The sequence below is a fragment of the Neolamprologus multifasciatus genome, chromosome 16 (genome assembly GCF_963576455.1).
Source record: "Neolamprologus multifasciatus chromosome 16, fNeoMul1.2, whole genome shotgun sequence".
NCBI classification, from domain to species: Eukaryota; Metazoa; Chordata; class Actinopteri; order Cichliformes; family Cichlidae; genus Neolamprologus; species Neolamprologus multifasciatus.
Genome location: NC_140454.1, coordinates 35,061,364 through 35,085,325, shown reverse-complemented (window position 1 = coordinate 35,085,325; position 23,962 = coordinate 35,061,364). Strand labels below are relative to the sequence as shown.

At 44.4% G+C, this 23,962-nt stretch overlaps 1 protein-coding gene across 11 annotated transcripts in view; it reads left to right on the top strand.

Moving 5' to 3' along the window:
* LOC146501191 (titin-like) overlaps nucleotides 1–23,962 on the top strand; it is a 171,660-nt gene that overhangs the window by 101,202 nt on the left and 46,496 nt on the right. For all 11 annotated transcript variants that reach the window (XM_085135574.1, XM_085135573.1, XM_085135571.1 and 8 more), the window contains 44 exons: nucleotides 78–229; nucleotides 309–456; nucleotides 1,339–1,504; nucleotides 1,715–1,866; nucleotides 2,340–2,636; nucleotides 2,816–3,115; nucleotides 3,497–3,811; nucleotides 3,893–4,041; nucleotides 4,267–4,417; nucleotides 4,518–4,799; nucleotides 4,897–5,199; nucleotides 5,361–5,663; nucleotides 6,376–6,657; nucleotides 6,820–7,007; nucleotides 7,099–7,210; nucleotides 7,432–7,734; nucleotides 7,897–8,205; nucleotides 8,441–8,722; nucleotides 8,810–9,109; nucleotides 9,383–9,676; nucleotides 9,763–12,732; nucleotides 12,825–13,145; nucleotides 13,286–13,570; nucleotides 13,671–13,976; nucleotides 14,111–14,274; nucleotides 14,445–14,685; nucleotides 15,788–16,063; nucleotides 16,184–16,483; nucleotides 16,606–16,908; nucleotides 16,988–17,287; nucleotides 17,415–17,702; nucleotides 17,850–18,152; nucleotides 18,419–18,721; nucleotides 18,838–19,143; nucleotides 19,711–19,998; nucleotides 20,165–20,455; nucleotides 20,533–20,820; nucleotides 20,925–21,207; nucleotides 21,322–21,629; nucleotides 21,731–21,835; nucleotides 22,170–22,367; nucleotides 22,459–22,755; nucleotides 22,846–23,433; nucleotides 23,528–23,830. In XM_085135574.1, the coding sequence (XP_084991700.1) occupies nucleotides 78–229; nucleotides 309–456; nucleotides 1,339–1,504; nucleotides 1,715–1,866; nucleotides 2,340–2,636; nucleotides 2,816–3,115; nucleotides 3,497–3,811; nucleotides 3,893–4,041; nucleotides 4,267–4,417; nucleotides 4,518–4,799; nucleotides 4,897–5,199; nucleotides 5,361–5,663; nucleotides 6,376–6,657; nucleotides 6,820–7,007; nucleotides 7,099–7,210; nucleotides 7,432–7,734; nucleotides 7,897–8,205; nucleotides 8,441–8,722; nucleotides 8,810–9,109; nucleotides 9,383–9,676; nucleotides 9,763–12,732; nucleotides 12,825–13,145; nucleotides 13,286–13,570; nucleotides 13,671–13,976; nucleotides 14,111–14,274; nucleotides 14,445–14,685; nucleotides 15,788–16,063; nucleotides 16,184–16,483; nucleotides 16,606–16,908; nucleotides 16,988–17,287; nucleotides 17,415–17,702; nucleotides 17,850–18,152; nucleotides 18,419–18,721; nucleotides 18,838–19,143; nucleotides 19,711–19,998; nucleotides 20,165–20,455; nucleotides 20,533–20,820; nucleotides 20,925–21,207; nucleotides 21,322–21,629; nucleotides 21,731–21,835; nucleotides 22,170–22,367; nucleotides 22,459–22,755; nucleotides 22,846–23,433; nucleotides 23,528–23,830 (14,403 nt within the window). The remainder of the gene's footprint in view (nucleotides 1–77; nucleotides 230–308; nucleotides 457–1,338; nucleotides 1,505–1,714; nucleotides 1,867–2,339; nucleotides 2,637–2,815; nucleotides 3,116–3,496; nucleotides 3,812–3,892; nucleotides 4,042–4,266; nucleotides 4,418–4,517; nucleotides 4,800–4,896; nucleotides 5,200–5,360; nucleotides 5,664–6,375; nucleotides 6,658–6,819; nucleotides 7,008–7,098; nucleotides 7,211–7,431; nucleotides 7,735–7,896; nucleotides 8,206–8,440; nucleotides 8,723–8,809; nucleotides 9,110–9,382; nucleotides 9,677–9,762; nucleotides 12,733–12,824; nucleotides 13,146–13,285; nucleotides 13,571–13,670; nucleotides 13,977–14,110; nucleotides 14,275–14,444; nucleotides 14,686–15,787; nucleotides 16,064–16,183; nucleotides 16,484–16,605; nucleotides 16,909–16,987; nucleotides 17,288–17,414; nucleotides 17,703–17,849; nucleotides 18,153–18,418; nucleotides 18,722–18,837; nucleotides 19,144–19,710; nucleotides 19,999–20,164; nucleotides 20,456–20,532; nucleotides 20,821–20,924; nucleotides 21,208–21,321; nucleotides 21,630–21,730; nucleotides 21,836–22,169; nucleotides 22,368–22,458; nucleotides 22,756–22,845; nucleotides 23,434–23,527; nucleotides 23,831–23,962) is intronic.

The following is a 23,962-nucleotide window of genomic DNA, read 5'->3' as shown; positions in this document are numbered from 1 at the left end:
ATTATGTCCAATTAGCAGTTTAAAATATGCCAAAAAACATTGAGTCTCTCTGTCTTTGATTGATTGTTACCCTGCAGACCTGCCCGGACCGCCCAGAGACCTGAAGATTAGTGACGTGACCAGGGGAACATGCAGACTCACCTGGAAACCCCCAGAGTGTGATGGAGGAGAGAGGGTTAAGAGCTACTTTATTGAAAAGAAAACAGCAGAGGGAAAAGCATGGACCAAGGTACAGCCTGCAGAATAACGTGCATTAAGCTATACACCGTTCTGCTCCCATGTATTTGACGCTGAGCTTGTTCTTCCAGGTAAACCCAGCCTGCACTGCTCAGTCTCTGGTGGTGCCAGATCTGAATGAAGGCCAGGAGTACCTTTTCCGTGTACGTGCTGAGAACCGCTTTGGCTTTGGCCCCTACATCGCAAGCATTGAAAGGACCAAGGCCAGAGATCCAATCCGTACGTTCGATTTTTATTGTCTCATCTATTGTTTCCTGCTCTGGCTCATCTAAACAGATGTTATTACATTTTTTTCTATTTTATACACAGAAACCTTTAGTAGAGCATAATACCTTACCCTTTTTACACATGTGCAAATCCAACATCAACCAAACTATCTTATCTGTTTTCTACTTTTGTATCGTGATGTTCAGAGCATGTGCAGATGATACTGTCATACATACACAGAAAAAGCGCACTATTCACAGCAATGTGACCTTAACAAACATCTAACAAAGTGTTGCTGAACAAAGTAAAATTGCTTCTGTACACTGTCATTTGATTTTATAGTGTAGACCATAGGTGTCAAACTCTGGCCCGCGGTCCAAATTTGGCCCGCAGCCTAATTACATTTGGCCCGCAAAGCCACACCAAATTACTATCAGAGCTGGCCTGCTGGTATTATACAGCTAATATATATGTTGTTTAGGATTAAGCTTTGCTTGTTCCATATTCAGTTTTTCAGCAAACTTGTTTGAGTCCATGAGAAAAGATTCATTCTCATATCTGGAGGAATAAATATTAACGTTCGCCCGCGACTTTGTTCCAGTTTTGAATTTTGGCCCACTGTGTATTTGAGTTTGACACCCCTGCTGTAGACTGACTCTAACTCAATTTGAACCCACACACTAGTTATGTGATAACAAGACTAACTTTTCAGACACAGCTGAAATCAAGAACATAAATCTTGAGCACTGTATCGTAGAAGAAAACGGTATATCCTGAATTTGATCAAATCATGACAGAAATGACATTTATCAGCAGCAGCATTACTCCTGATGAAACAAGTGTTATGTGCATCATGGCTGTTTGTGATCTGACACCAGTCTGTAATGTCTCCAGATCCTCCCGATCCTCCAACAAGGTTGAAGATCCAGAGCGTCAGGAAGGGCACAGTAACTCTGACCTGGAAGGCTCCAAAGAACGATGGTGGTTCACCTGTGACCCACTACAGCGTTGATCTCCTCTGCTGGGACAGCAGTGGCACCCAGAAGGAGTCCTGGAGGAGGTAAACCTTCAGCCATCTGCTCTCTTGGTTTCTACTGAGACTGAGAACATGTGGTACATGTGGTTACTCTGACTTTCTGACTACAGACCTAAATCTGTTAAAAATCTGGAAGATTCTTTTTTCTTTGTGAGCCAATAGAGACTCATCTTTACCTTTTCGAGCTGCTGTTGTGTTGGCTTTGGCTGTAACTCCATGTTGTGCTACATCCAGGTGCAACAGGAGAGATGTGGACACCACCAGCTTTAAAGTGGAGGACCTTACAGAGGGAGATGAGTATGAGTTCAGGGTGATGGCTTACAATGAAGTCGGACCCAGCCGACCTTCAACTACTGCTGGACCAATCATCATCCAGGACCAGAGCTGTAAGAGAAATTTAATAAAATGGGCAGTGGAGCTGCAGTATCAGAGTTTCAGTTCAGTATTGAGTCCGTTCAACAGTAATCTCAGCGCTCCTTTTATTGTCACTTTAGACCCTACATAACGTGCACCTCTGCACATATGCACAGTTACACTGTGTAGTCACAGTACACTTCAGCGCTTTAGTCATATTTGTCATTTTGTGGCTGCTAACCTGTGAAATGTGATGGATGCAGAGCTGGATGTTCTGTTTGTAAATTATGTCCTTTTTAACCTCAAGTTGCAGTGTCCCAACAGCACTATGTAATGACTATCAATACCTTTCATAAAATAAACAAAGCACAATATTTTATGGACATTACCTTGAGTATTGCCCATATTTACTTTCGTCAGTGTTAGATTTCCACCTAGAAAGACAAGCTGCCAAAAATGCAATTAAAAAGCAAATAACTGTCAAATCCTTTATTTCGTCCTCCAGGTGCTCCATCCATCGAGCTGAAGGAGTTCATGGAGGTGGAGCAGGGCTCCGACATTAGCATTGTGGCCCAAATTCGTGGCTGTCCATTCCCTACACTCACCTGGTACAAGGCCCCGCCCCACAAGTCCGACGCCAAGGTGGAGGTTCAGTACGACGAGCATATAAATAAGATTGTTTCGGACGACAGCTGCACGCTGCTCATCCAGCAGGGCAAACGTCGCGACACAGGCCTGTACACGCTGGTGGCTTCCAACAGCCTTGGCAAGGCCTCCAAGGAGATGAGGCTCAACGTGCTCGGTACAATCACAAAACACACTGCAAACATATCTAAAATATCTCATGTTTTATTTTAACTTTCATATTAATTATTTCTTTTCATGATAGTCGGTGTGGTGGAGTAAATTGCTGGAATTAGTCATCGTTCACCAGAATAATTTCCACAGCATTATTTGAGTCTTGATTTTGTGTGCCTGCAGGCCGCCCCGGTCCTCCCTCTGCTCCCATTAAGTTTGAGGAGATTGGAGCTGAGAAGATCACGCTTTCCTGGCTGCCGCCGAAGGACGATGGTGGCTCCAAAGTCACAAACTACGTCATCTGGAGGCAGGTGGCCAACAGAAAGACTTGGGTGCCTGTCACCAGTGAGCCGAAAGAGCGGATCTGGACAGTGGAGAACTTGATGACGGGACATGAGTACGTGTTCCGCATTATGGCACAGAACAAGTATGGAGTCGGAGAGCCATTGGACAGTGAGCCCGAGGTGGCCCGAGATCTCTACAGTGAGTTTAACCATCTGACTCTCAGCAGCAAACAAAGCTCTGAAACCATTAATGGGTCGATTTAAAGTCAGTCACGTTTAAGGAAGCTTCATATACAGCATGCAATAATATAATTCTTCTCACATCTTCTGTTGCATTGTTATGCTAAAAGACAGCAGGAGGGCTTCGTAATAGAGGATGACACCAAGCAGTAATCCATCTGTTAGTCATTCTTAACCATCAGCACAATAATAGCTGTGAGATTTTAACAACAACTATCAAATCAAATGTTCTTATTTAAAAGTGAAAGTGAGGATCAAAATGTAAAAGATGAAGGGGTACGACCTGCATCAGGTCTTCTAATCCTCTAACCTTTGATGCTATGTGTCTGCGCGCCTGCAGCTGCACCTGGTCAGGTTGAAAAGCCGACAGTTACCAGCGTAACCATGGACTCCATGACCGTTAACTGGGAAGAACCTGAGGACGATGGGGGGTCCCCGATCACTGGCTACTGGCTGGAACGCAAGGAAACAACTGGCAAACGCTGGACCCGTGTCACCCGCGACCCGATCCGTCCCATGGGCCTGGGCGAGTCGTTTGTGGTGAGCGGACTCATTGAGGGATCCGAGTATCTATTCCGAGTCTCTGCCATCAATGCCGCAGGGCCTGGACTTGCTAGCCCTCCCACTGACCCCATCTTTGCCAGAGACCCTATCAGTAAGAATTACACTCTGAAATCACTAGAATTCATACAGGTTTTAAGGACACAATATTAACCCCCTCTGTCTCCTCCTGTAGCGCCGCCATCTCCTCCAACCCCAAAGGTTTCTGACTGGACAAAGTCTACAGTGGACCTGGAGTGGATTCCTCCTCTGAAGGATGGAGGCTCCAAGATCATTGGTTATTGGGTGGAGCACAAAGAGGAGGGCACTGAAGCCTGGGTCAAGGTAATACAGTTCTACAAAGCAAACATCTGATAACTTCATTGACTGGCACATCTATGATGAGGCTAAACTTAGCAAACAAAAGAAGCCAAATCATTTCATGAGGTCCCAACCCAACATGAATAAACCGCAACTTCTCACAAAGCACAAAGCCTTAGTGTGTTATTAGAATAAACCATTTAAACATTCATCTGCCTGTTAGATCCACTCCATTTTCATGTCTTTTAGGCCAAGGACACGGAAATCCGTGGCACCCGGTTTGTGATCACTGGTCTGAAGACTGGTGGTAAATACAGGTTCAGAGTGATTGCCTTCAATGCTGCTGGCAATGGTGAGCCAGGAGAAGTCCCAGAGGTTCTCGAGGTGAATGACAGAATCGGTAAGTCGGTCTGCAAATTTAGTCAAAATTCTCCCAGCAATGACTTAAAAGACCTATATGGAGTCCTTTTGGAATAGACTGCTGAGTTTCTTCCTTCCAGTTGCGCCTGAGGTTGACTTGGATGCCTCGGTGAAAGAAAGAATAGTGGTCCACGCTGGCGGCGTGATCCGAATCATTGCCTACGTGTCAGGCCAGCCATCCCCCGATGTCACCTGGAGTAGAGATGGAGCTGCACTGCCTCCTGAGGCTAAAGTGGAGACCACGGCCATCAGCTCATCTCTTGTCATCAAACCTTGCACTAGGAAACACCTTGGTGTGTACACACTGACCGCCAAAAATGCTGGAGGAGAGAAGACAAAGAAGATCACAGTGGAAGTTCTGGGTAACACACTGTTTTCATTAAAATGGAATTGTTGCACATTTAAAACCCACAGAAATTGTAAATATGTATTTATTACGTTTGATTGTGTCCTTCTCAGATGTTCCCGGGCCAGTACGCATCCCCGTAGTTGCAGAGAACCTGAGCAATGACTCCTGCAAAATCAACTGGTACTTCCCTGAGAATGATGGCGGCTCACCTATAAGCAACTTCATTATTGAGAAACGTGAGGCTGAGCACAAAGCCTGGACGTCGCTGTCCTACACCGCCAGCAGACAGAACGCTGTGGCTCATGACCTCACACCTGGAAAGGCCTACTTCTTCAGAGTAGCTGCAGAGAATGCCATCGGTATTGGACCCTTTCTGGAGACTGCAGCTGAGATTGTCGTCAAGGAACCCATCAGTGAGTTTAATTAAACAAACATAGTGGCCATTGGACACTAGAGGTCTTACTGCAGTAAAGAAATGAAGAAGGTTATCTGATCCAACCAAGAGTAGAAATTGAAATCACTAAGCGGGTTCCTGTCTTCAGATGTGAAGAATGTTTGTATGTTTGTTCTGTAGGTGTTCCAGACCGTCCAGAGGAGGTGGAAGTCACCAAGGTCACCAAAGATTTGATCAGCATCGCTTGGAAGGCGCCCAAGTATGACGGTGGCTCAGAGATCACTATGTATATCCTGGAAGCACGCATGATTGGCAAAGACAAATTCACTAGACTGACCAAGGAGAACCTGATGGACAGGAAATACACCTACGATGGCCTCAGGGAGGGTGACACCTATGAGTTTAGGGTCATTGCTGTCAATGAGGTTGGCCCCAGCAAACCATCTTTCTGCACCAAACCAGTCACCTGCAAGGACGAGCTAGGTAAGCGGTTGTCCATATTAGAACTGGATTATTATTGGCAGCGAACAGGGTTCAGTAAAACATGCCAGTGTCATCAACAAAAAATAAAAATGAAAAACATGAGGAACATCATGTCAGAAGATCTCTGTGAGAGGCCACTGCGGTTTTCTCTGTCTTCTTTGTCATATACAATATAAAGGAACTTGAGCAAACTGTTATAAATAAATATATTAATATAAAAATAATATTGAATTGAAATTTCATTTCTAGATTCACAGATTGTCTTCATCAGGTTACACAGTTTGCTCCAAAAATACAGTCAGAATAAAAGTTGTACAGTTTCACATTACATAATAAAATGTTCTTAGTGGGTCTTTAAATTAGGTAAACACAACCTGAGATGAATAGCAACACAACATATTGCACCATGTTAACACTAAACCAAAATGGAGAAGCAGTGAAAAAAAACAGTATAGTCTAAGTATAACCATTATTACTGAAAGCAGTGACAATTCAAGGGTCAACATCACTCGTATTAGAAAATATCCATTAGAAAAAATGACAACAATAAGGAACAACAAACAAAAAAAAGTACTTTGAATAAAATTACTTTTTTTTTATCAGACATGCCAGTGTGGTTTCTTACTCCCAGTAAGGCAAAAATAGAAAACAGAAATGCCGAGATCATCCTAAATGTATTAAATATTAAAAATGATGCTTTCCGTTTTCACAGAGCCGCCCACCATTGAGCTGGATTTCCGCGATAAGATCATCATCCGTGTGGGGGAGAGCTGCCTGCTGCAGGGCCGCTATACTGGTAAACCACCTCCATCCATCACGTGGTATCGTGACGACAAGGAGCTGAAAGCTGACAAACACATCATGTTCAAGAACACGCTAACCACCATGTCGCTGGGCCTGATGAAGGCAGAGCGTGAACACAGCGGCAGATACGTGGTCATTGTAGAGAACAGTACCGGATCCAGGAAGGGAGTCTGCAACATCACGGTTGTTGGTACGTCAACACAGATCTCAAAGAGACGTAGCAGCTAAATGACTGGTTTATTTTACATTTACTGCTTTCAAGCAGACTGAAATACAAGCTTTCTAAATAATGCAGGAAGTGCGTGATCACACAACAGAGAACTCATTTCTCTTTTTTCTTTCTGCCCTCCAGACCGCCCGACTCCTCCTGTTGGCCCAGTGGTGTTTGAGGAGGTTCACAGGGAATACATGGTGATCTCCTGGAAGCCTCCTTTGGACAGTGGTGGTGTTGATGTCTCTAATTACATAATTGAGAAAAGAGACATCAACAGAGAAACCTGGACCACAGTAACATCTGCCACCACCAAGACCACATGCAAAGTAGGCTGATGTGGCTCTACAAGATGTTCAGAGGTGCTGTTAAAGGTTTGCTGCAGTTGAGAGATGCTTACATGTTGTTGTTTCTTCTCAGATCCCCAAGCTGACAGAGGGCAGGGAGTATATAATGAGAATCTGTGCTGAGAACATGTACGGTATCAGCGACCCTCTGGAATCTGAGGAGATGAAAGCCAAAGATCTCTTCAGTACGTTCATGGAGTGCTATTTTTTTGCTGTTCCAGTTTAAGGTGTCAAATTACCAGTGAGAAAAAATAAGTTCTTTTTAACTGGAAGACGTATGAAGAATTTACCAAAAAAACACTCTCAGTAAAAGAAAAATGATAAATGATCTGCAAATAACTGGTATGCTCAAAGTTACCAAATGTCGTTCCCTATGTGTCTGTTTGCTCTTGCTGCCTTCCTGCAGGAGTCCCCGAAGCCCCTGAAATGCCAACAGTCAGGGAGGTGTATGGCACCAATGCTCTAGTGCTGTGGAACCGACCTCGTGATGGTGGAAAGCCCATCACCAACTACATCCTGGAGAAAAAAGAGACCACAGCCAAGAGGTGGTCCAGGGTCACCAGAGACCCACTGTACCCAGCCACTCAGTATCGAGTCCAGGATCTAGTGGAGGGCTGCGAGTATGAATTCAGGGTGATGGCTGAGAATGAGCTCGGACCTGGAGATCCCAGTGTCCCCTCCAAGCCCATACTTGCCAAAGACCCTATTGGTTAGTTTGTCAAAGACATTAAATATTTGTAAAAACAGTACTATACTCAGGTGTTCCTTGTGCATAAAAGGTCCCTGCCATAAAGTTACGAATATTTTAGGTGCCCATCTTTGCTGCTAGGATTAAGAAAGCGTTTCAGATTTTTTGTTTTTTTGCTCACAGTGCTCCCCAGTCCTCCTGTGACCCCCGAGGCCTATGATAAGACCAAGGACTCCGTCAGCCTGAAGTGGAAGATGCCACGCCACGACGGGAGGGGACGAATCTTTGGATACCTTGTGGAGTACCAGAAGCCTGGTGCCGTGGAGTGGATGCAAGCCAACGAAACCCCAGAGCAGTGCCCTGACCTCCACTATGTGGTGACAGGGCTGGCTGATGAACACGAGTACAAATTCAGGATCTTCACTGTCAATGCTGCTGGCAAATCAGATCCTGCTTATGTCAAGGACACCATTAAAGTCCATGACAGGCTTGGTAATAGAATCAGTTGCACTTGTTTTTTTTCTGTATTTTAAGTTTTTTGAACAACATATTCTTTAAATACAGAAACATATGGAAATGTGCAAAATAAACAAATTATGTTACAATATTTTTATTTGTATTAAAGATTTATCATTTGAATGCATTTTTGCTTAGCTGCCAGGGCTTTCTGCCCTTTTCCCCCTACATTTACTAAATTCTGTAAACTTTTTTCCATTTGCCTCCACAGAGGAACCAGAGTTGCTGCTGGATGCCAACATGGCACGTGACCACCTGGCCATGCTGGGCACTGACATCACCCTGAGTGCCACCATCAAAGGTGTGCCGACGCCCACAGTCAGCTGGAAGAAGAATGATGCAGACGTTCCTGCTCACATCACCGTCGCTGTTACTGCCACTGGCAGCAAAGTCTTCATCCCGAAGTGCGTCCGTGCAGACTCTGGCAACTACACCATCGCTGTTGAGAATGCTGCTGGAAAGAAGACAGCAACCGTTGCTGTGCTTGTGCTGAGTAAATTCACTTTCTGTTAATACGATGAATTATTGAGTTCAGATCATATTTGAGTTTTACTTGACCACAAACGTTTGTTTCCGCTAGACAAGCCTTCTCCTCCCAGGAACTTGGTAATCTCTGATGTGACCAGTGAGTCCGCCTACCTCACGTGGAAGGCTCCAGAGGACAACGGCGGTGCCGTCATCTCTCATTACATCGTGCAGAAGAAGAACGTGGCTGCTGAGCAGTGGGTACCTGTTGCTGTGGCCAATAAGAAACTGAGTCTGATGGCCCTGTACCTGATGGAAGGAATCCAGTATTTGTTCAGGGTAGCTGCAGAGAACCAGTTTGGCAGGAGTGATTATGTAGTGACCAAAACACCCATCAAGGCTGTCGATCCTCTCTGTAAGTGAAAGTCATTACTGTGTGACGTGGTCTAATTTGACACACTTTTAAATAGTGATTCTTCAGCTATTTTGGTAAATTGATAGTTGTATGCCATGTCATTATTGTAGGGTCTTTATCTTACAATAAAAAGTGTCTTGAGGCAAATGTTGTTTTTGGCGCTAAATAAATAAAACTGGAATAATGTGAAGCTTTGAAAGTGTAACTGTAAATTTATACATTTGAATCCCATCAATAAAAAGCAATTAATTTCTTATTTCCTGGATACTTTAGATCCTCCTGGCCCACCCAAGAACCTGCACCATACTGATGCAGATAAGACAGAGGTTTGGTTGGCATGGGAGTGGCCTGACCGCACCGGCGGAAGTGATATTACTGGCTTCATTGTGGAGCACCAAGAAGAGGGTCAGACTGACTGGGTCACCTTCAAGACTGTAAGCAACAATCACACCCATGTCACAGGTCTGGAGGAGGGCAAGACTTACCGCTTCAGGGTCAAAGCGCAGAACGCCATTGGCGTGAGCCGTCCCGACACCAGTGTCCCTGTCACATGTCAGGAGAAAACATGTAAGAAACATAACTTTGCTGTATTGTAAATGCTCAACATTCTCCTGAAATAATTATAATATTTCTGCTCTGTTACCCTCTTTCAGTGCCACCTACTATTGAAGTTGATGTAAAGCTTATTGAGGGTCTCATTGTCAAAGCTGGCACCGCTATTGCTCTTCCAGCCAAGATGGTGGGCATCCCTCTTCCCACTGCCAAATGGATGACTGATGGCAAAGAGATCACATCTGAGGGCCGCCATCACATTCAGTCAGCTGAATCCACAACCACCCTAAGTATCCCTGAGAGCCAGAGAGCAGACACTGGAGAGTATATACTCACTGTGTCAAATCCTGCAGGCAGCAAAACTGTTGCCCTTCATGTGACCGTCCTGGATCTTCCAGGTCCACCCATTGGACCTATTAATATTTTGGAAGTCACCCCTGATTACATGATGATCCAATGGAGAGCCCCAAAGGATGATGGTGGAACACCTATCACCAACTATGTGGTGGAAAAGAAGGATGTGAAAAAACCATGGGAGCCTTGGTCTGTGGTTAGCTCCAGTGGCACAGTGACCAGAGCCAAGGTGTCCAGACTAGAGAAAGGCCGTGAGTACATTGTCCGTGTGCGTGCTGAGAACAAGATTGGTATTGGTGCCCCACTTGAGAGTCCTCCAACTATTGCCAAACACATGTTTAACCCTCCTGGCCCACCAGGCCTACCAGAATGTTCTGATATAACAGAGAATGCTGTAACAGTGTCATGGAGCCTGCCTGACTATGATGGAGGAAGTCCTGTCAGTGGTTATGTGGTTGAACGCAGAGAAATGACAGGAAAGTGGATCCGTGTCAATAAAACACCTGTTCTCGACCTCAGATATAGAGTCTCTGGCTTATTTGAAGGGAACACTTATGAGTTCAGAGTATTTGCAGAAAACATTGCTGGTATCAGTGAGCCCTCGCTTACCTCTGATCCCATCAAGGCCACCCGAGCCATCACCAAACCTGGCCCCCCTGGTAATCTTAAACTGAAAGACTGGAGTAAGTCCCATGCTGACATCTGTTGGACCAAGCCTACAAGAGATGGAGGTAGTCCCATTCTGGGGTATGTAATTGAGGCTCAGAAGTCAGGAACTGCCCAGTGGGACAGAATCAACAAAGACCTTGTCAAGATGTGTGCCTATAGAGTTCCAGGCCTCGTTGAAGGACTAGAGTACAGACTCCGCGTCAGAGCCACCAATAAGGTTGGAGACAGTGAACCCAGGGAGCTACCTCAGACTATCTTGGCAAAGGACATCCTGGTACCACCTGAAGTTGTTGTTGATGTGTCATGCCGTGACTCTGTGACAGTCAGAGCAGGTCAGATTATCAGTTTGATCACTAGAGTCAAAGGCAGACCCGATCCAGAGATCACTTGGACCAAGGATGCCAGAGCTTTGCCCAGGGATAAGCGCACACAGATGAACAACAACTACCCACTGTGTGAACTCATCATAGACGATGCAGTCAGATCAGACTATGGTAAATATGCTATTGTGGCTAAGAACAGCAGCGGGCAGGCACAGGCTACCATTCTTGTCAATGTCCTAGACACACCGGGAGCTTGCCAGAATATAAAAGTGGCTTATGTGACCAAGAAATCCTGCATGGTTTCCTGGGAGAACCCTGAAGACAATGGAGGAACTGAGATCACGCAGTACATTATTGAATGTCGTCAGCCCAGCCAGCGAGGATGGACAGTGGTTTCCAATGACTGCACTAAGCGTCTGATAAAGGCTCCTCTTACAGAAAGTTGTGAATATTTCTTCCGGGTCAGCGCAGAGAACAAGATTGGTACTGGTCCACCCACTGAGACCAAGACACCTGTATTGGCAGTTGATCCCATTGAGAAACCTGGTGAACCCATTGACTTCCATATATCTGAGATAGGCAAGACCTTCTGCTTCCTCAAGTGGAGGAAGCCAGATTATGATGGTGGTAGCCGTAATCTGGGTTATCATATTGAAAAGAAACCAAAGGAGGCTGATGAGTGGGAGAGGCTTCACAAGGGTGCCATCAAGGAGACTTACTTCATGGCCGACAGATGTATCGAAAACCAGATCTACCAGTTCAGAGTTCAGACTAAGAATGAGGGCGGTGAAAGCAACTGGGTTACCACAGCTGAAGTCATGGTTAAGGAACAGTTAGTGATCCCTGAGATCAAGATTAAATTGGATGGAACCCTTATAGTGAAAGCAGGAGGCTCCATTCCTATAGAGGCAACAGTGACGGGCAAACCCCAGCCTGATATCAAATGGACCAGGGATGAAAGCACAGAGGAGATTAAGAAGGGCCCCAGGCTTCAAATCGAAAGTGGTGCAGACTTCTCTAAACTTCTGATTACTGGAGCAAGGCGCACTGACAGTGGCAAATATATTGTTACTGCCTCCAACAATGCAGGAACATGCTCTGCTCATGCCAAGGTCATTGTACTGGATAGACCTGGCCCCATCAGGGATCTCAAGATATCCGGTATCACTAATGACAGGTGTCACCTGGCCTGGGAAATCCCAGAGGATGATGGTGGCTGTGATATCTACAACTACATAATTGAGAAATGTGAGACCAAGAGGGGAGTCTGGTCTGTTCACTCCAATGCCGTCATCACCAACAAAGCGAAGGTAACTCGTCTTATTGAGGGTAATGGGTATATGTTCAGAGTTAGAGCCGAGAATAAGATGGGCTCTGGACCAGCAGTACAGAGTGAAGGTATTGTTGCTGGAACGCAGTTCAGTGTACCTGGTGCTCCAGAAGCACCAGAGGTCGTCAAGATTGCCAAGGAGGAGATGACTGTTCAGTGGTCAGAGCCAGAGAAAGATGGTGGAAAGCCAATCACAGGATATCTGTTGGAGAAGAGAGAGGAGCATGCTGTTAAGTGGTCTCCTGTCAACAAGGATCCAATTCCTGGAACTCGTTTCACAGTTACTGGACTCCTTCCACTTCACGAATACCAATACAGAGTGAAGGCGGTGAATGAAATTGGCATCAGCAACCCAAGCAAGGCTTCACGTGCAATCACTGCTAAGGATGCAGTTGGTATGTTGCTAATAATAATGTTTACATTCTGCTTAATGTTGATAGTCTAGAAAGTCTCATTGGCTACACAAACCGTTCTTCTCTTATTACAGAGCCACCTGCACCTCCTACTAACTTGAAGGTTGTGGACAGCACCAAATCCACAGTCACCTTGGGATGGACCAAGCCGGTGTCAGATGGCGGAGCTCCCATCATTGGTTATGTTGTGGAGATGAGGGCACAGGGATCTGTTAAGAAAGGTGAAGATGGCTGGAAGAGGTGCAACGTGGCAGCTCAGCTGATCATATGCGAGTTCACAGTCACAAGTCTGGACGAGAACCTTGTGTATGAATTCAGAGTGTCAGCTCAGAACCAGGTGGGCATGAGCCTGCCATGCAATCTGGAAGGTGCCGTGATTCCCAGGGAGATTCTAGGTGAGGACGTAATTGAATTTAATTATAATTCATGTAAAGTGTAACAGAAAATGTATTTAGACTCGAGAACAGTGAATTTACACTAAAATGTGATCTATGCTTGCTATTAAAATATAACTCCACTGTTACTCTTCCAACAGAGACACCCGAGATAGACTTGGATGCCAACCTAAAACAGGGATTAACCGTAAGAGCCGGTTGTCCCATCAGATTATGTGCCACCATCAGAGGCAGACCACCTCCAAAGGTGATTTGGAGGAGGATGGGTATTGACAACGTGGTCAGGAAGGGTAAAGTTGACATCATTGACACCATGACCTTCCTGGTCATTCCCAACAGCACACGTGATGAATCTGGAAAATACTGCCTGACTCTGCAGAATCCTGCTGGAGAGAAAGCTGTGTTTGTCAATGTGAAGGTTCTGGGTAAGTCCTGGTCATTAAGAAATTCATGCAGCTCCCATACAGTTTATTAAAAATGCTTTTATTTTGGTGAAGTTATAAAATAATCCAAATATCATAACAGACACTCCTGGACCCGTGATGAATCTGGAAGCTACAGACATCAAACAGACATCAGCAATGCTGTCTTGGAGCCCTCCAGAGAACAATGGTGGCAGTGACGTCACACATTATATTGTTGAGAAGCGTGAGATTGACCGCAAAACCTGGGCAACTGTCAAGGCCGAAGTAGCACTCGATAAGATTCCATTCAAAGTCACCAATCTTATACCAGGAACAGAATACTACTTCAGGATCACAGCTGTCAATGAGTATGGTTCTGGGGTTCCCAAAGTGACACCCACGTCTTACCTGGCTTCTGATCCTGTCAGTACGTATCATGTCTTAATTACATCAACACAAACAGCCCAGCCGCAACTGATAGCTACCCGTTAAACACAGATATGATGTTTCATCAGTCACAGCAAACAATTGAACACAAGTGTTTTACTTTGTTTTTTTTAGGCAAGCCAGATCCTTGTCAGAAAATTGAAGTCCTAGAAATCACAAAGAACAGTGCTTTGGTCGGGTGGGTGAAGCCTGCAGGGGACGGTGGTGCCAAGATTGATGGTTATGTAATTGAATACATTGAGGTCAAACCTCCTCCAGAGCCACCAGCAGCTGTGGAGGTTTGTTATGTCACAAAACTAATTCTGTTCAAAAAGCTTCAATAAATTTTGATTTCTTCTAAATGTGAAATTGTTTCATATATAGTATTTACTTTTGCTGGGGGTTTTTTTTACACGAGCATATTCTCTCATATAGTTTTGCAACTCATTAATTATATAATTTACTGCAGGTTCCTGAAGGAGAGGAAGCTCCTCCACCACCTCCACCACCACCAGTTATAGAGGAGGAAGAGAAGCCAGAGCCTGAAAAGGAAGTGTGGAACGCTTATACTACAGTTAAAGGTTTGACAGTCAGCATCAGTGGACTGAAGGAGGGCAAGAGGTACAAGTTCAGAGTGGCTGCCAAAAACACCATGGGTCTCAGCTTGTTCACTGAAACCAGAGACCCTGTCGAGATCAAGGAACAGATGTGTAAGTTGTGTCTAATTAAACACTAGTTTTACTGATAATTTGTCACACCGTGGCCATTTGTGTTGCAATTTGCAATATTTAGAAACACTCAACCATCCTTTCACTTTTTTAACTGCTTGTTAAATTCAGGCTGAGGGGTGAGGCTCACCCTAGGACTGGTTTCTTTCGTACATTTATTCATGTTTCTCTAAAAGGTTCCTGAAAGGCTTCAGATGATCCACAGTGCTGCAGAGAGAGTAGTAACTAGGACTAGAGAGACCACATTTTTTTCATTCTGGCTTCTTCTCATTCTCATCCTGTTAAGTTCAGAATCAAACTTAAAATTTTGCTCCTCACCATATCACCCTATTAGAGCACTTCGCTCTTGCTCTGCAGGCCTACTTGTTGTTCCTAGAGTATTTAAAAGTAGAATGGGAGGGAGAGCCTTCAGTTTTCAGGCCCCTCTTCTGTGGAACCAGCTTCCAGTTTGGATTCAGGAGACAGACACTATCTCTACTTTTAAGATTAGGCTTCAAACTTTCCTTTTTGCTAAAGCATATAGTTAGGGCTGGACCAGGTGACCCTGAATCCTCCCTTAGTTATGCTGCAATAGACGCAGGCTGCCGGGGATTCCCATGGTGCACTGGGTGTTTCTTATATTTTTACCCTCTTATATTTAATCATTTCATTTAATTTAATCATTAGTCATTTTTAAACTCTGGCTCTGTCTGCTGTCCTGCTTCACTCTGCTGTCTTCTTCCTTCCATCATCCCCAAACAGTCCTGGCTGATGGCTGCCCCTCTGTGAGCCTGGTTCTGTCAATAAGTGCTTAGTCAATCTGATTTTGGGGATTCTTTCTAATATTGTATTTTTACATTATAAAGCACCTTGAGGTGACTGTTGTGATTTTAATACACACACACACACACACACCACACACACACACACACATACACATACATACATACATACACACATACACACACATATATATATATATATATATATATATATATATATATATATATATATATATATATATATATATATATATATATTAGTGCTGAATTAGGAGCTGCTTTCTGCATCCCAGAGTAATGTCTTTTCACATCCTGTCCTCCAGTGGAACCAAAGATTGTCATGCCAGAGGCAGCAAGTGCAAGAGCTGGAGCCAAGCTTAGAGTGGAGGCAGTGGTTTCAGGAAAACCGACCCCAACCTGCAAGTGGCTGCGTGGCGAAAAAGCCGTGGTTCCATCCAGCCGCCTGGCTGTGCATCAGTCAGGCAACTTGTGTGTCTTGATCATCAAAGACGTATCAAGGACTGACACTGGAGAGTACAGCCTTGTGGCTGAGAACAGCACTGCAAAGGTGACCCAGACCATGAAGATTGTCATCAGAGGTCAGTGCCCCTAAATAATAATAAATTTAAAAAAAGAATTTGCATATTTGGCCTCAGCAACAGAAAGCATGAATGTGATGAAGAACATGATTGGTGTAACTGTAACCGTGTGTATTTCAGATATACCCGGGCCTCCTGAGGGCCCTGTAGAGATCAGCGATATTGACTCTGATGCTTGTTCCTTATCCTGGAATAAACCTCTGGAGGATGGAGGGAGCAACATCACTAACTACGTGGTGGAGAAATGTGATGTGAGTAGAGGCGACTGGGTGACTGCTGTCTCTACATGCCCAAAGACTAATTGCAGGCTGGGAAAGCTTATCCCTGGGAAGGAGTATGTGTTCCGCATCCGTGCTGAGAACCGCTTTGGCGTATCAGACCCCGTTCAATCCGACAGGATGGTCGCAAAGTTCCCCTTTGGTAGGTCTACCTAAATATGCCGCTTGGTAGAGATTAAGGTTTATGCCTAGAGTTGGTCAATTACATAATTGAAAACTGGTTTATAATACAGAATATAGATTAACTTTGTTTACTGTCACTAGATGTTCCAAGTGAACCCTTTAACTGCCGCATCAACAAGACCAACAAAGACTGTATGTTTGTGGCCTGGGATAAGCCAGAGAGTGATGGAGGCAGTCCCATCACCGGTTACTACATTGAGCGCAAAGAGAGGAACAGTCTGCTGTGGGTGAAGGCCAATGACACTGTTGTTCGAAGCACTGAGTACCCATGTGCTGGCCTCATCGAAGGCCTGGAGTACACCTTCAGAGTATCAGCTATTAATCGCGCTGGCCAGGGCAAACCAAGCAAGAAGACTGACTTTTTCACTGCAAGAACACCCGTTGGTAAGTTTGACTGGCTTCATATTAGATTAGAATAGGTCATTCATTTTATTTAAACTAATTTATCTGTTATGCACTACAGACACTCCAGGTAAACCTGAAGTCCTGGATGTAACCAAGAACTCAGTCACTCTGGTTTGGACCCGTCCTAAGAATGATGGAGGTAGCAAGATCATTGGTTACTATGTTGAGGCCCTGCGGGTACCAGGAGACACTTGGATACGCTGCAACACAAGTAGCCAGAATGTGCCTAAGGAGGAGTACACAGTTACTGGCCTGGAGAGAGACTTGCAGTACCAGTTCAGAGTTATTGCTAAAACTGCTGTCAACATGAGCAGTCCCTCAGAACCCACAGACCCTGTCCTCGTGTGTGCTGAAAATGGTTAGAAGTTTTGCAATACCATATAGCCTGATAAACTAGTCAGCCTACTATAATAGTCAGGACAACACCATCTTTCTACGACAGTTTTGAGCTAAGTGTTCATTTACCTCCTTTTCATTAAATATAGTTCCTCCAAGGGTGGAGCTCAATGCCAGGATGCAGAAGGGTTTGAAGGTGAAGGCTGGAACTACAATCCTCCTGGAGGCTGATGTGTTCGGTAAGCCCATGCCCAGAGTGACCTGGAAGAGAGGTGACGACAATCTGAAGTCAGGTGAAGACCAGGTTATTACCCACCAAAGAAATCACTTTCAGCTGGAAAGGACAGGTGTCACCAAGGAGCATACAGGAACATACACCATCTTGGCTGAGAATGCCAGTGGCTCCAAGAGTGCTGAGATCCAGGTCATTGTGCTAGGTAAGATCTTTAACTTTCTATGAGGAAAAAATATATATGTTGAAACTAAACCAAGATCCAAGTTGGAGTTAGAATGTTTAATATTACATTTTACATTAACTTCAACATTATTTTCACAAATAGCTGATTGGTTTTGTACATTTTCAGATGTACCTGGTCCTCCTGCAAATTACAAATGTGTTGAGGTGTTTGCCACTAGCATCAAGTTGTCTTGGGAACCTCCTCTTAAGGATGGTGGTGCCCCAGTCACCAACTATATTGTGGACAAGCGTGAAACCAGTAGACCTGAATGGGCTCAGGTTGCAGGTAAAATCAAGGGTGACATCCTTGATTTCACTGTGGCAAAGTTAATTGAAGGTCGTGAATACCAGTTCAGAATCCGCGCTGAGAACACGTGGGGAGTTGGAGACCCTCTTATCACCGGCCCTGTCATCGCCAAGAACCCATTCAGTGAGTCATTACTAGAATTTTGTCCAAGTTCATATATCACAGAAAGGATTTATGGTATTGGAGAATTGTAACAATCAATAATTTAAACTAGGTCTAAACCTGTGACATAAGGAGACAAGCAGCTACATCAAACCAGCTTAACATCATTACAATATTCTGTTATCATATAGAGCTTCTTTTCATAACATTTCCATGTTGAATGGCATATATAAAATTTCATTTTAAAAAAATAGCATCTAAAGTCGTACCTTTGGTGTCACTTCCAGCTGTCCCTGGCCCCTGTGAAGCCCCAGTGATCACCAATGTGACCAAGGACCGTATGACCGTGAGCTGGAAGGAGCCTGCAGATGATGGAAAGTCCACTATCCTGGGTTACATGTTGGAAAAGAAAGAGACCAAGGAAATGAATTGGACCAAGTTAAATAGGAAGCCACTGACAGAAAGAAGTCTGGAGGTTACAGGCCTCACAGAGGGAGTCGAGTATGAGTTTAGAGTTATTGCTGTCAACGTGGCTGGGCCCAGCAAACCCAGCGAGCCTTCTTCTGGCAATGTTGCACAGAATCCTATTAGTGAGTCGTAACTTCATTAGCTCTGATAACTCTGCATAGATCTTTCTGTGTTACTTGAACTTATATGTACTTAAATGTATATATAACCTAAACTGGGTCAATCTGCTCTTTTTTAGCTCCTCCTGGACCTGTTGTGAATCCCAGTGTGACTGACACCACCCATAGCACCATCAGTCTTGCCTGGACTGCCCCCACCAACAATGGTGGAAGCCCCATTATTGGATACTTGGTGGAGTGCAAGAGGACAGACACCAAAGACTGGATCCGCTGTAATGTCCCAAGGAACCTGCAGGAGACCCACTACGTCATTCAAAACCTCATTCATAAGTCAGAATACCAGTGCCGCATTACTGCTATCAACAAGATTGGCTTTAGTGAACCAGTTGAAGTCCCTGGGAAACATGTTGCCAAGGACATCGTTGGTATGTATTTTCAGGCTGCATATATTTTAATTCTGACAAACAGTGATTAAATGGTAAATGGCCTGTATTTGTATAGCGCTTTTCTAGTCCCTAAGGACCCCAAAGCGCTTTACACAACCAGTCATCCACACACATTCACACACTGGTGATGGCAGCTACATTTCCACCCTGGGGTGCACTGACAGAGGCGAGGCTGCCGGACACTGGCACCACCGGGTCCTCTGACCACCACCAGTAGGCAACGGGTAAAGTGTCTTGCCCAAGGACACAACAACCGAGACTGTCCAAGCCGGGGCTCGAACTGACAACCTTCTGATTACAAGGCGAACTCCCAACTGTTGAGCCACGATCGCCACGATTAAGTAGTACATCTACAAAATAATTTAAGTACAACATAAAAAGAACTGCTCCTGGACAAATGCAGATTACGCACAGTTGTGAGGATCATGACCAAGACAGATGAAAATAGAATGACCAGGATTTCAGACTTTGTGACTTCACGTTATATAAAGCAGACACTTTCCTTAAACATACTCATAAAATCCTTCTCTCTCTGTGTTTGTACAGTTGCTCCTGAGGCAGAACTGAGTGCAGAGCTGAAGGATGGCCTGGAGCTACGTGCTGGTGCCACCATGAGACTGCATGCCACCATCAAGGGTCGTCCCACTCCCAAGATAACTTGGGCGAAGATGAACACTAACATTAAAGACCGTCAGGGCATCATCATCAAATCCACCCATGTTGACACCATGGTGATGGTGGAGAAAGTGAACAGATATGATGCTGGCAAATACATTCTGAGCTTGGACAGCTTAGCTGGCATGAAGATGTACACCATCGTTGTCAAAGTTTTTGGTCAGTACAGGAAGTTATTTCACTAAAGAAATGCATTAATATTTTGCAGTGACTATAGTCAAGTCAGATTGATATCAGTCACTAATGGTTAGTCTTAGTTTCTTGATTAGTTCAATTTTACAAAAAAACAAAAACATTAGTATGAAGTGTTGTTTTATCTTTCCAGACACTCCTGGACCACCAGTTAATCTAATGGTGAAGGACACATGTAAGGATAGTTCCTCCATCTACTGGGATGCTCCTCTGATTGACGGTGGCTTTGAAATTACCCACTACATAGTACAGAAGCATGACACTGAGAGGAAGGCTTGGTCTACCGTTTCCACCAACTGCAATAAGACGTCATTCAAGGTTCCAGACCTAGATGCTGGGCGGTCCTACTGCTTCAGAGTGGCAGCAGTTAACCAGCTGGGTACTGGAGAGTTCTGTGAGACTGATGATTCAGTCAGAGCAACAGGTGGGTTGGATCATAACAGGTTATGTACTTGGATTTTGTTTCTCCAACTGTCATACTAATTACATTTAATTTTACAGAGGAGCCTGGGCCTGTCATGGACTTCAAGACCCTGCTGGTTACCAAGGATTCTTGCACTTTAAGCTGGAAGAAACCCCTCACTGATGGTGGTAGTCGCATCATCTGTTATGTACTTGAGGTTCTCAATGGTGAGGATAAATACAAGGAGCTAATGAGGTCTAAGAATATGCAGTACAGTGCCAAGGACCTGGTGGAGGATAGAGAGTATACCTACAGAGTCAAAGCTGTGAATGACACAGGAGAGAGTGCTCCCAAGGAGCTGAAAGTGGTTGCCAAGGACCAGATCAGTAAGTATCCCCTTTTATGAAACGTTCAGACAAATAACTTAGTAAGTAAGCACATAAAGTCTTTAAATATGGATATATTAAGTAGTTGCTCCTTTCCTATAAAGTTCTTCCCAGTTGTGACTTGAGGGAGTTGCCCAACATGTGCTACATTGCCAAGGAAGGCAGTACCGTCCGCCTGAAGATCCCAATTATTGGCAAGCCTACACCCAAGGTAACCTGGAAGAAAGGAGATGATGAAGACCTGACAGACACTGGCCGAGTGTGTGCCGAGTCCTCAGCAGTTAACACCACCCTCCTCATCAGGGACTGCCAAAGGACTGATGCTTCCAAATACACCATCACCCTGAGAAACAGTGCTGGAAGCAAAGAGTCCACCATCTTTGTCAGGTAAGGATCATGTAATGGAATTTAAAGGGTATTTTCCTCAAAATGAATTGCACCATATCCATACAACAGTGTCTACACATAAAAAATGTCAAAATGATCCTTTTTCCTTATTAGGGTGGTGGGTAAACCTGGCATTCCTGGAGGACCAGTAAAGTTCAAAGATGTTGCTGCTGATGGTGCCACACTAAAGTGGGGTCCTCCCAAGGATGATGGTGGCTCTGAAATTACCAACTATATCCTGGAAAAGAGGGACTCCATCACAAACATGTGGGTGACTGTGTCCTCTGCTGTGGAGACCAACACCATGAGAGTAACTGGTCTTCATGAGGGCACAGAATACATCTTCAGAGTATGTGCCGAGAACAAGTATGGGGTCGGCGAAGGACTCAAATCTGAGCCGACTGTAGCCAAACATCCATTCAGTAAGTACTGTATACTATTTCAAAGGCTGAATTGTGTTGTTATTCAATATTTATTTGTCTTTTTGGACTGCTAATCACTCTTCATCACTATTTTTGTACAGATGTTCCTGATGCTCCTGCTCCTCCTCAGATTATGAGCATGCGCCATGATTCAGCTTATCTTGCCTGGACTGATCCAAGGAAGACTGGAGGATCTCCTATTATGGGTATGGTCTGCTTTAACATTTCACCAACCTCCTCTCTGGCTCAATTCCACAGCATGTCTTTTGCCCTGTCTTCTTTTCCTAACACAAAACCGGTTGCAGATGGCCGCTCCTCCCTGAGCATGATTCCCCTGAAAGGGGATCGTCTGATTGTCGAGGTTTCTTTGTATAACTGTAGGGTCTTTACGTGCCTTCAGATGACTGTTGTTGTTATTTTGGGTTACATAAATTAAACTGAATTTAATCGAACTATCAACAATTATGTTATTTTGTCCCGATATTCTTGATACATTTTTTATGTAAACTTTGGTTTATTTTGCTTTGGTAATATGTGCAGGCTATCATGTTGAGTTCAAGGAGAGAAACAGTATGTTGTGGAAGAGGGCAAGCCCGGCTGCCTTGAAGATGAGAGAACATAAAGTCACTGGGCTGACTGAAGGTCTGGAGTATGAGTTCAGAGTGATGGCAATTAATTTGGCTGGAATTGGTAGACCAAGTGCCCCCACTGATCCACAGGTGGCCCTGGACCCCATTGGTAAGTAAAAGAAAAAATTACAAACATCTTTACAAAAATGATTTTCAAATATAAAACAATACATTCATTATTGTCATATCTATACCGCTAGATGCACCGGGTAAACCAGATGTAATCAGCATTACAAGGAGCACTGTGACCCTCCAGTGGACTGAACCTCAGTTTGACGGTGGCCACCGACTGACGGGCTACATTATTGAGAAAAGAGACCTGCCTTCTAAAATCTGGGTAAAGGCAAACAATGTGAATGTTGTGGAACCTGCATTCACTGTCACTAAATTGCAAGAGGGCTGCAAATACGAGTTCAGAATTCGGGCAAAGAATGCTGCGGGCGCTCTCAGTCCACCCTCTGAGCAGACAGATACCATTATCTGCAGAGATGAATATGGTAAGATGAGATATAAATCTATATTAAAACCATTCTGAATGTTTTCAGGCAGCATGATAAAAATAAATGTTTCCATTTGTCCTCCATCAGCTGCGCCGACCATTATAATTGATGCTCAGGTGATGGAAGGCCTGACTGTCCGAGCTGGCGATACTATCGTCATCACTGCCACAAGCATTTTAGGGAAACCTGCACCAACCTCCTGCTGGTCAAAGGGAGGAAAGTACTTTAAACCCTCAGATCTTGTTCAAATTGAGACCACTGCCACATCCTCCACTTTGTCGGTCAAATATGCTAGCAGGAAGGACTCTGGAGACTACATAATCACTGCCAGTAATCCCTTTGGTGTAAAGGAGGAAACTGTGAAGGTCAAAGTTCTGGATGTTCCTGGTGCTCCTGGACCCATTGAGTGCAGTGGTGTATCCTCAGAAAAAGTGACTCTTACATGGACAGCTCCTACTGAAGACGGAGGCTCTCCTATCAAGTATTACACCCTGGAGAAGAGGGAGACCAGCCGTTTGCTCTGGACTATCCTGGAAGATAACATTATTGATTGTCACTATGTGGCCAACAAACTCATCCAGGGCAATGAATACTTCTTCAGAGTCTCTGCTGTTAACCAGTATGGTGCCAGTGAGCCATCTCACTCTGAGGCAGTTAAAATGGTAGATAGATTTGGTATGTATCATTTATTTTTGTTATACAGTATATCTGGAAGAAGAATGCTAAATATTTGGATTCATCAATATATTTCTTTTATGGATGCACATAGGTCCACCTGGTCCACCTTCCAAACCAGAGGTTGAAAAAGTCGATGGACATTCAGCCACTGTGACCTGGAGAAGACCAACTGAAGATGGAGGAAGCGACATCATAGGTTATTGTGTTGAAAAGAAAGAGAAAAAAGGCATGAGATGGGTCAGAGCATCCAAGAAATCCATCACTGAACTCAGCTTTGAAGTCACAGGTCTCACTGAGGATGTGGAGTACGAGTTCCGTGTTCTTGCTGAGAACAGAGCTGGGTTTGGCGAGCCAAGTGAACCATCGATGGTTGTCAGGACAATAGTTGTTGCCTGTAAGTAAATAGATGTGAAAAGCAAAAGGCTACCAGACTCTGACATATTATTTCAACAATATAACAACAGTTTTGGGGGTTTTTTGTGTAAAATTCTAGATTTATTTTATTAATTATAATAATAATAATTTC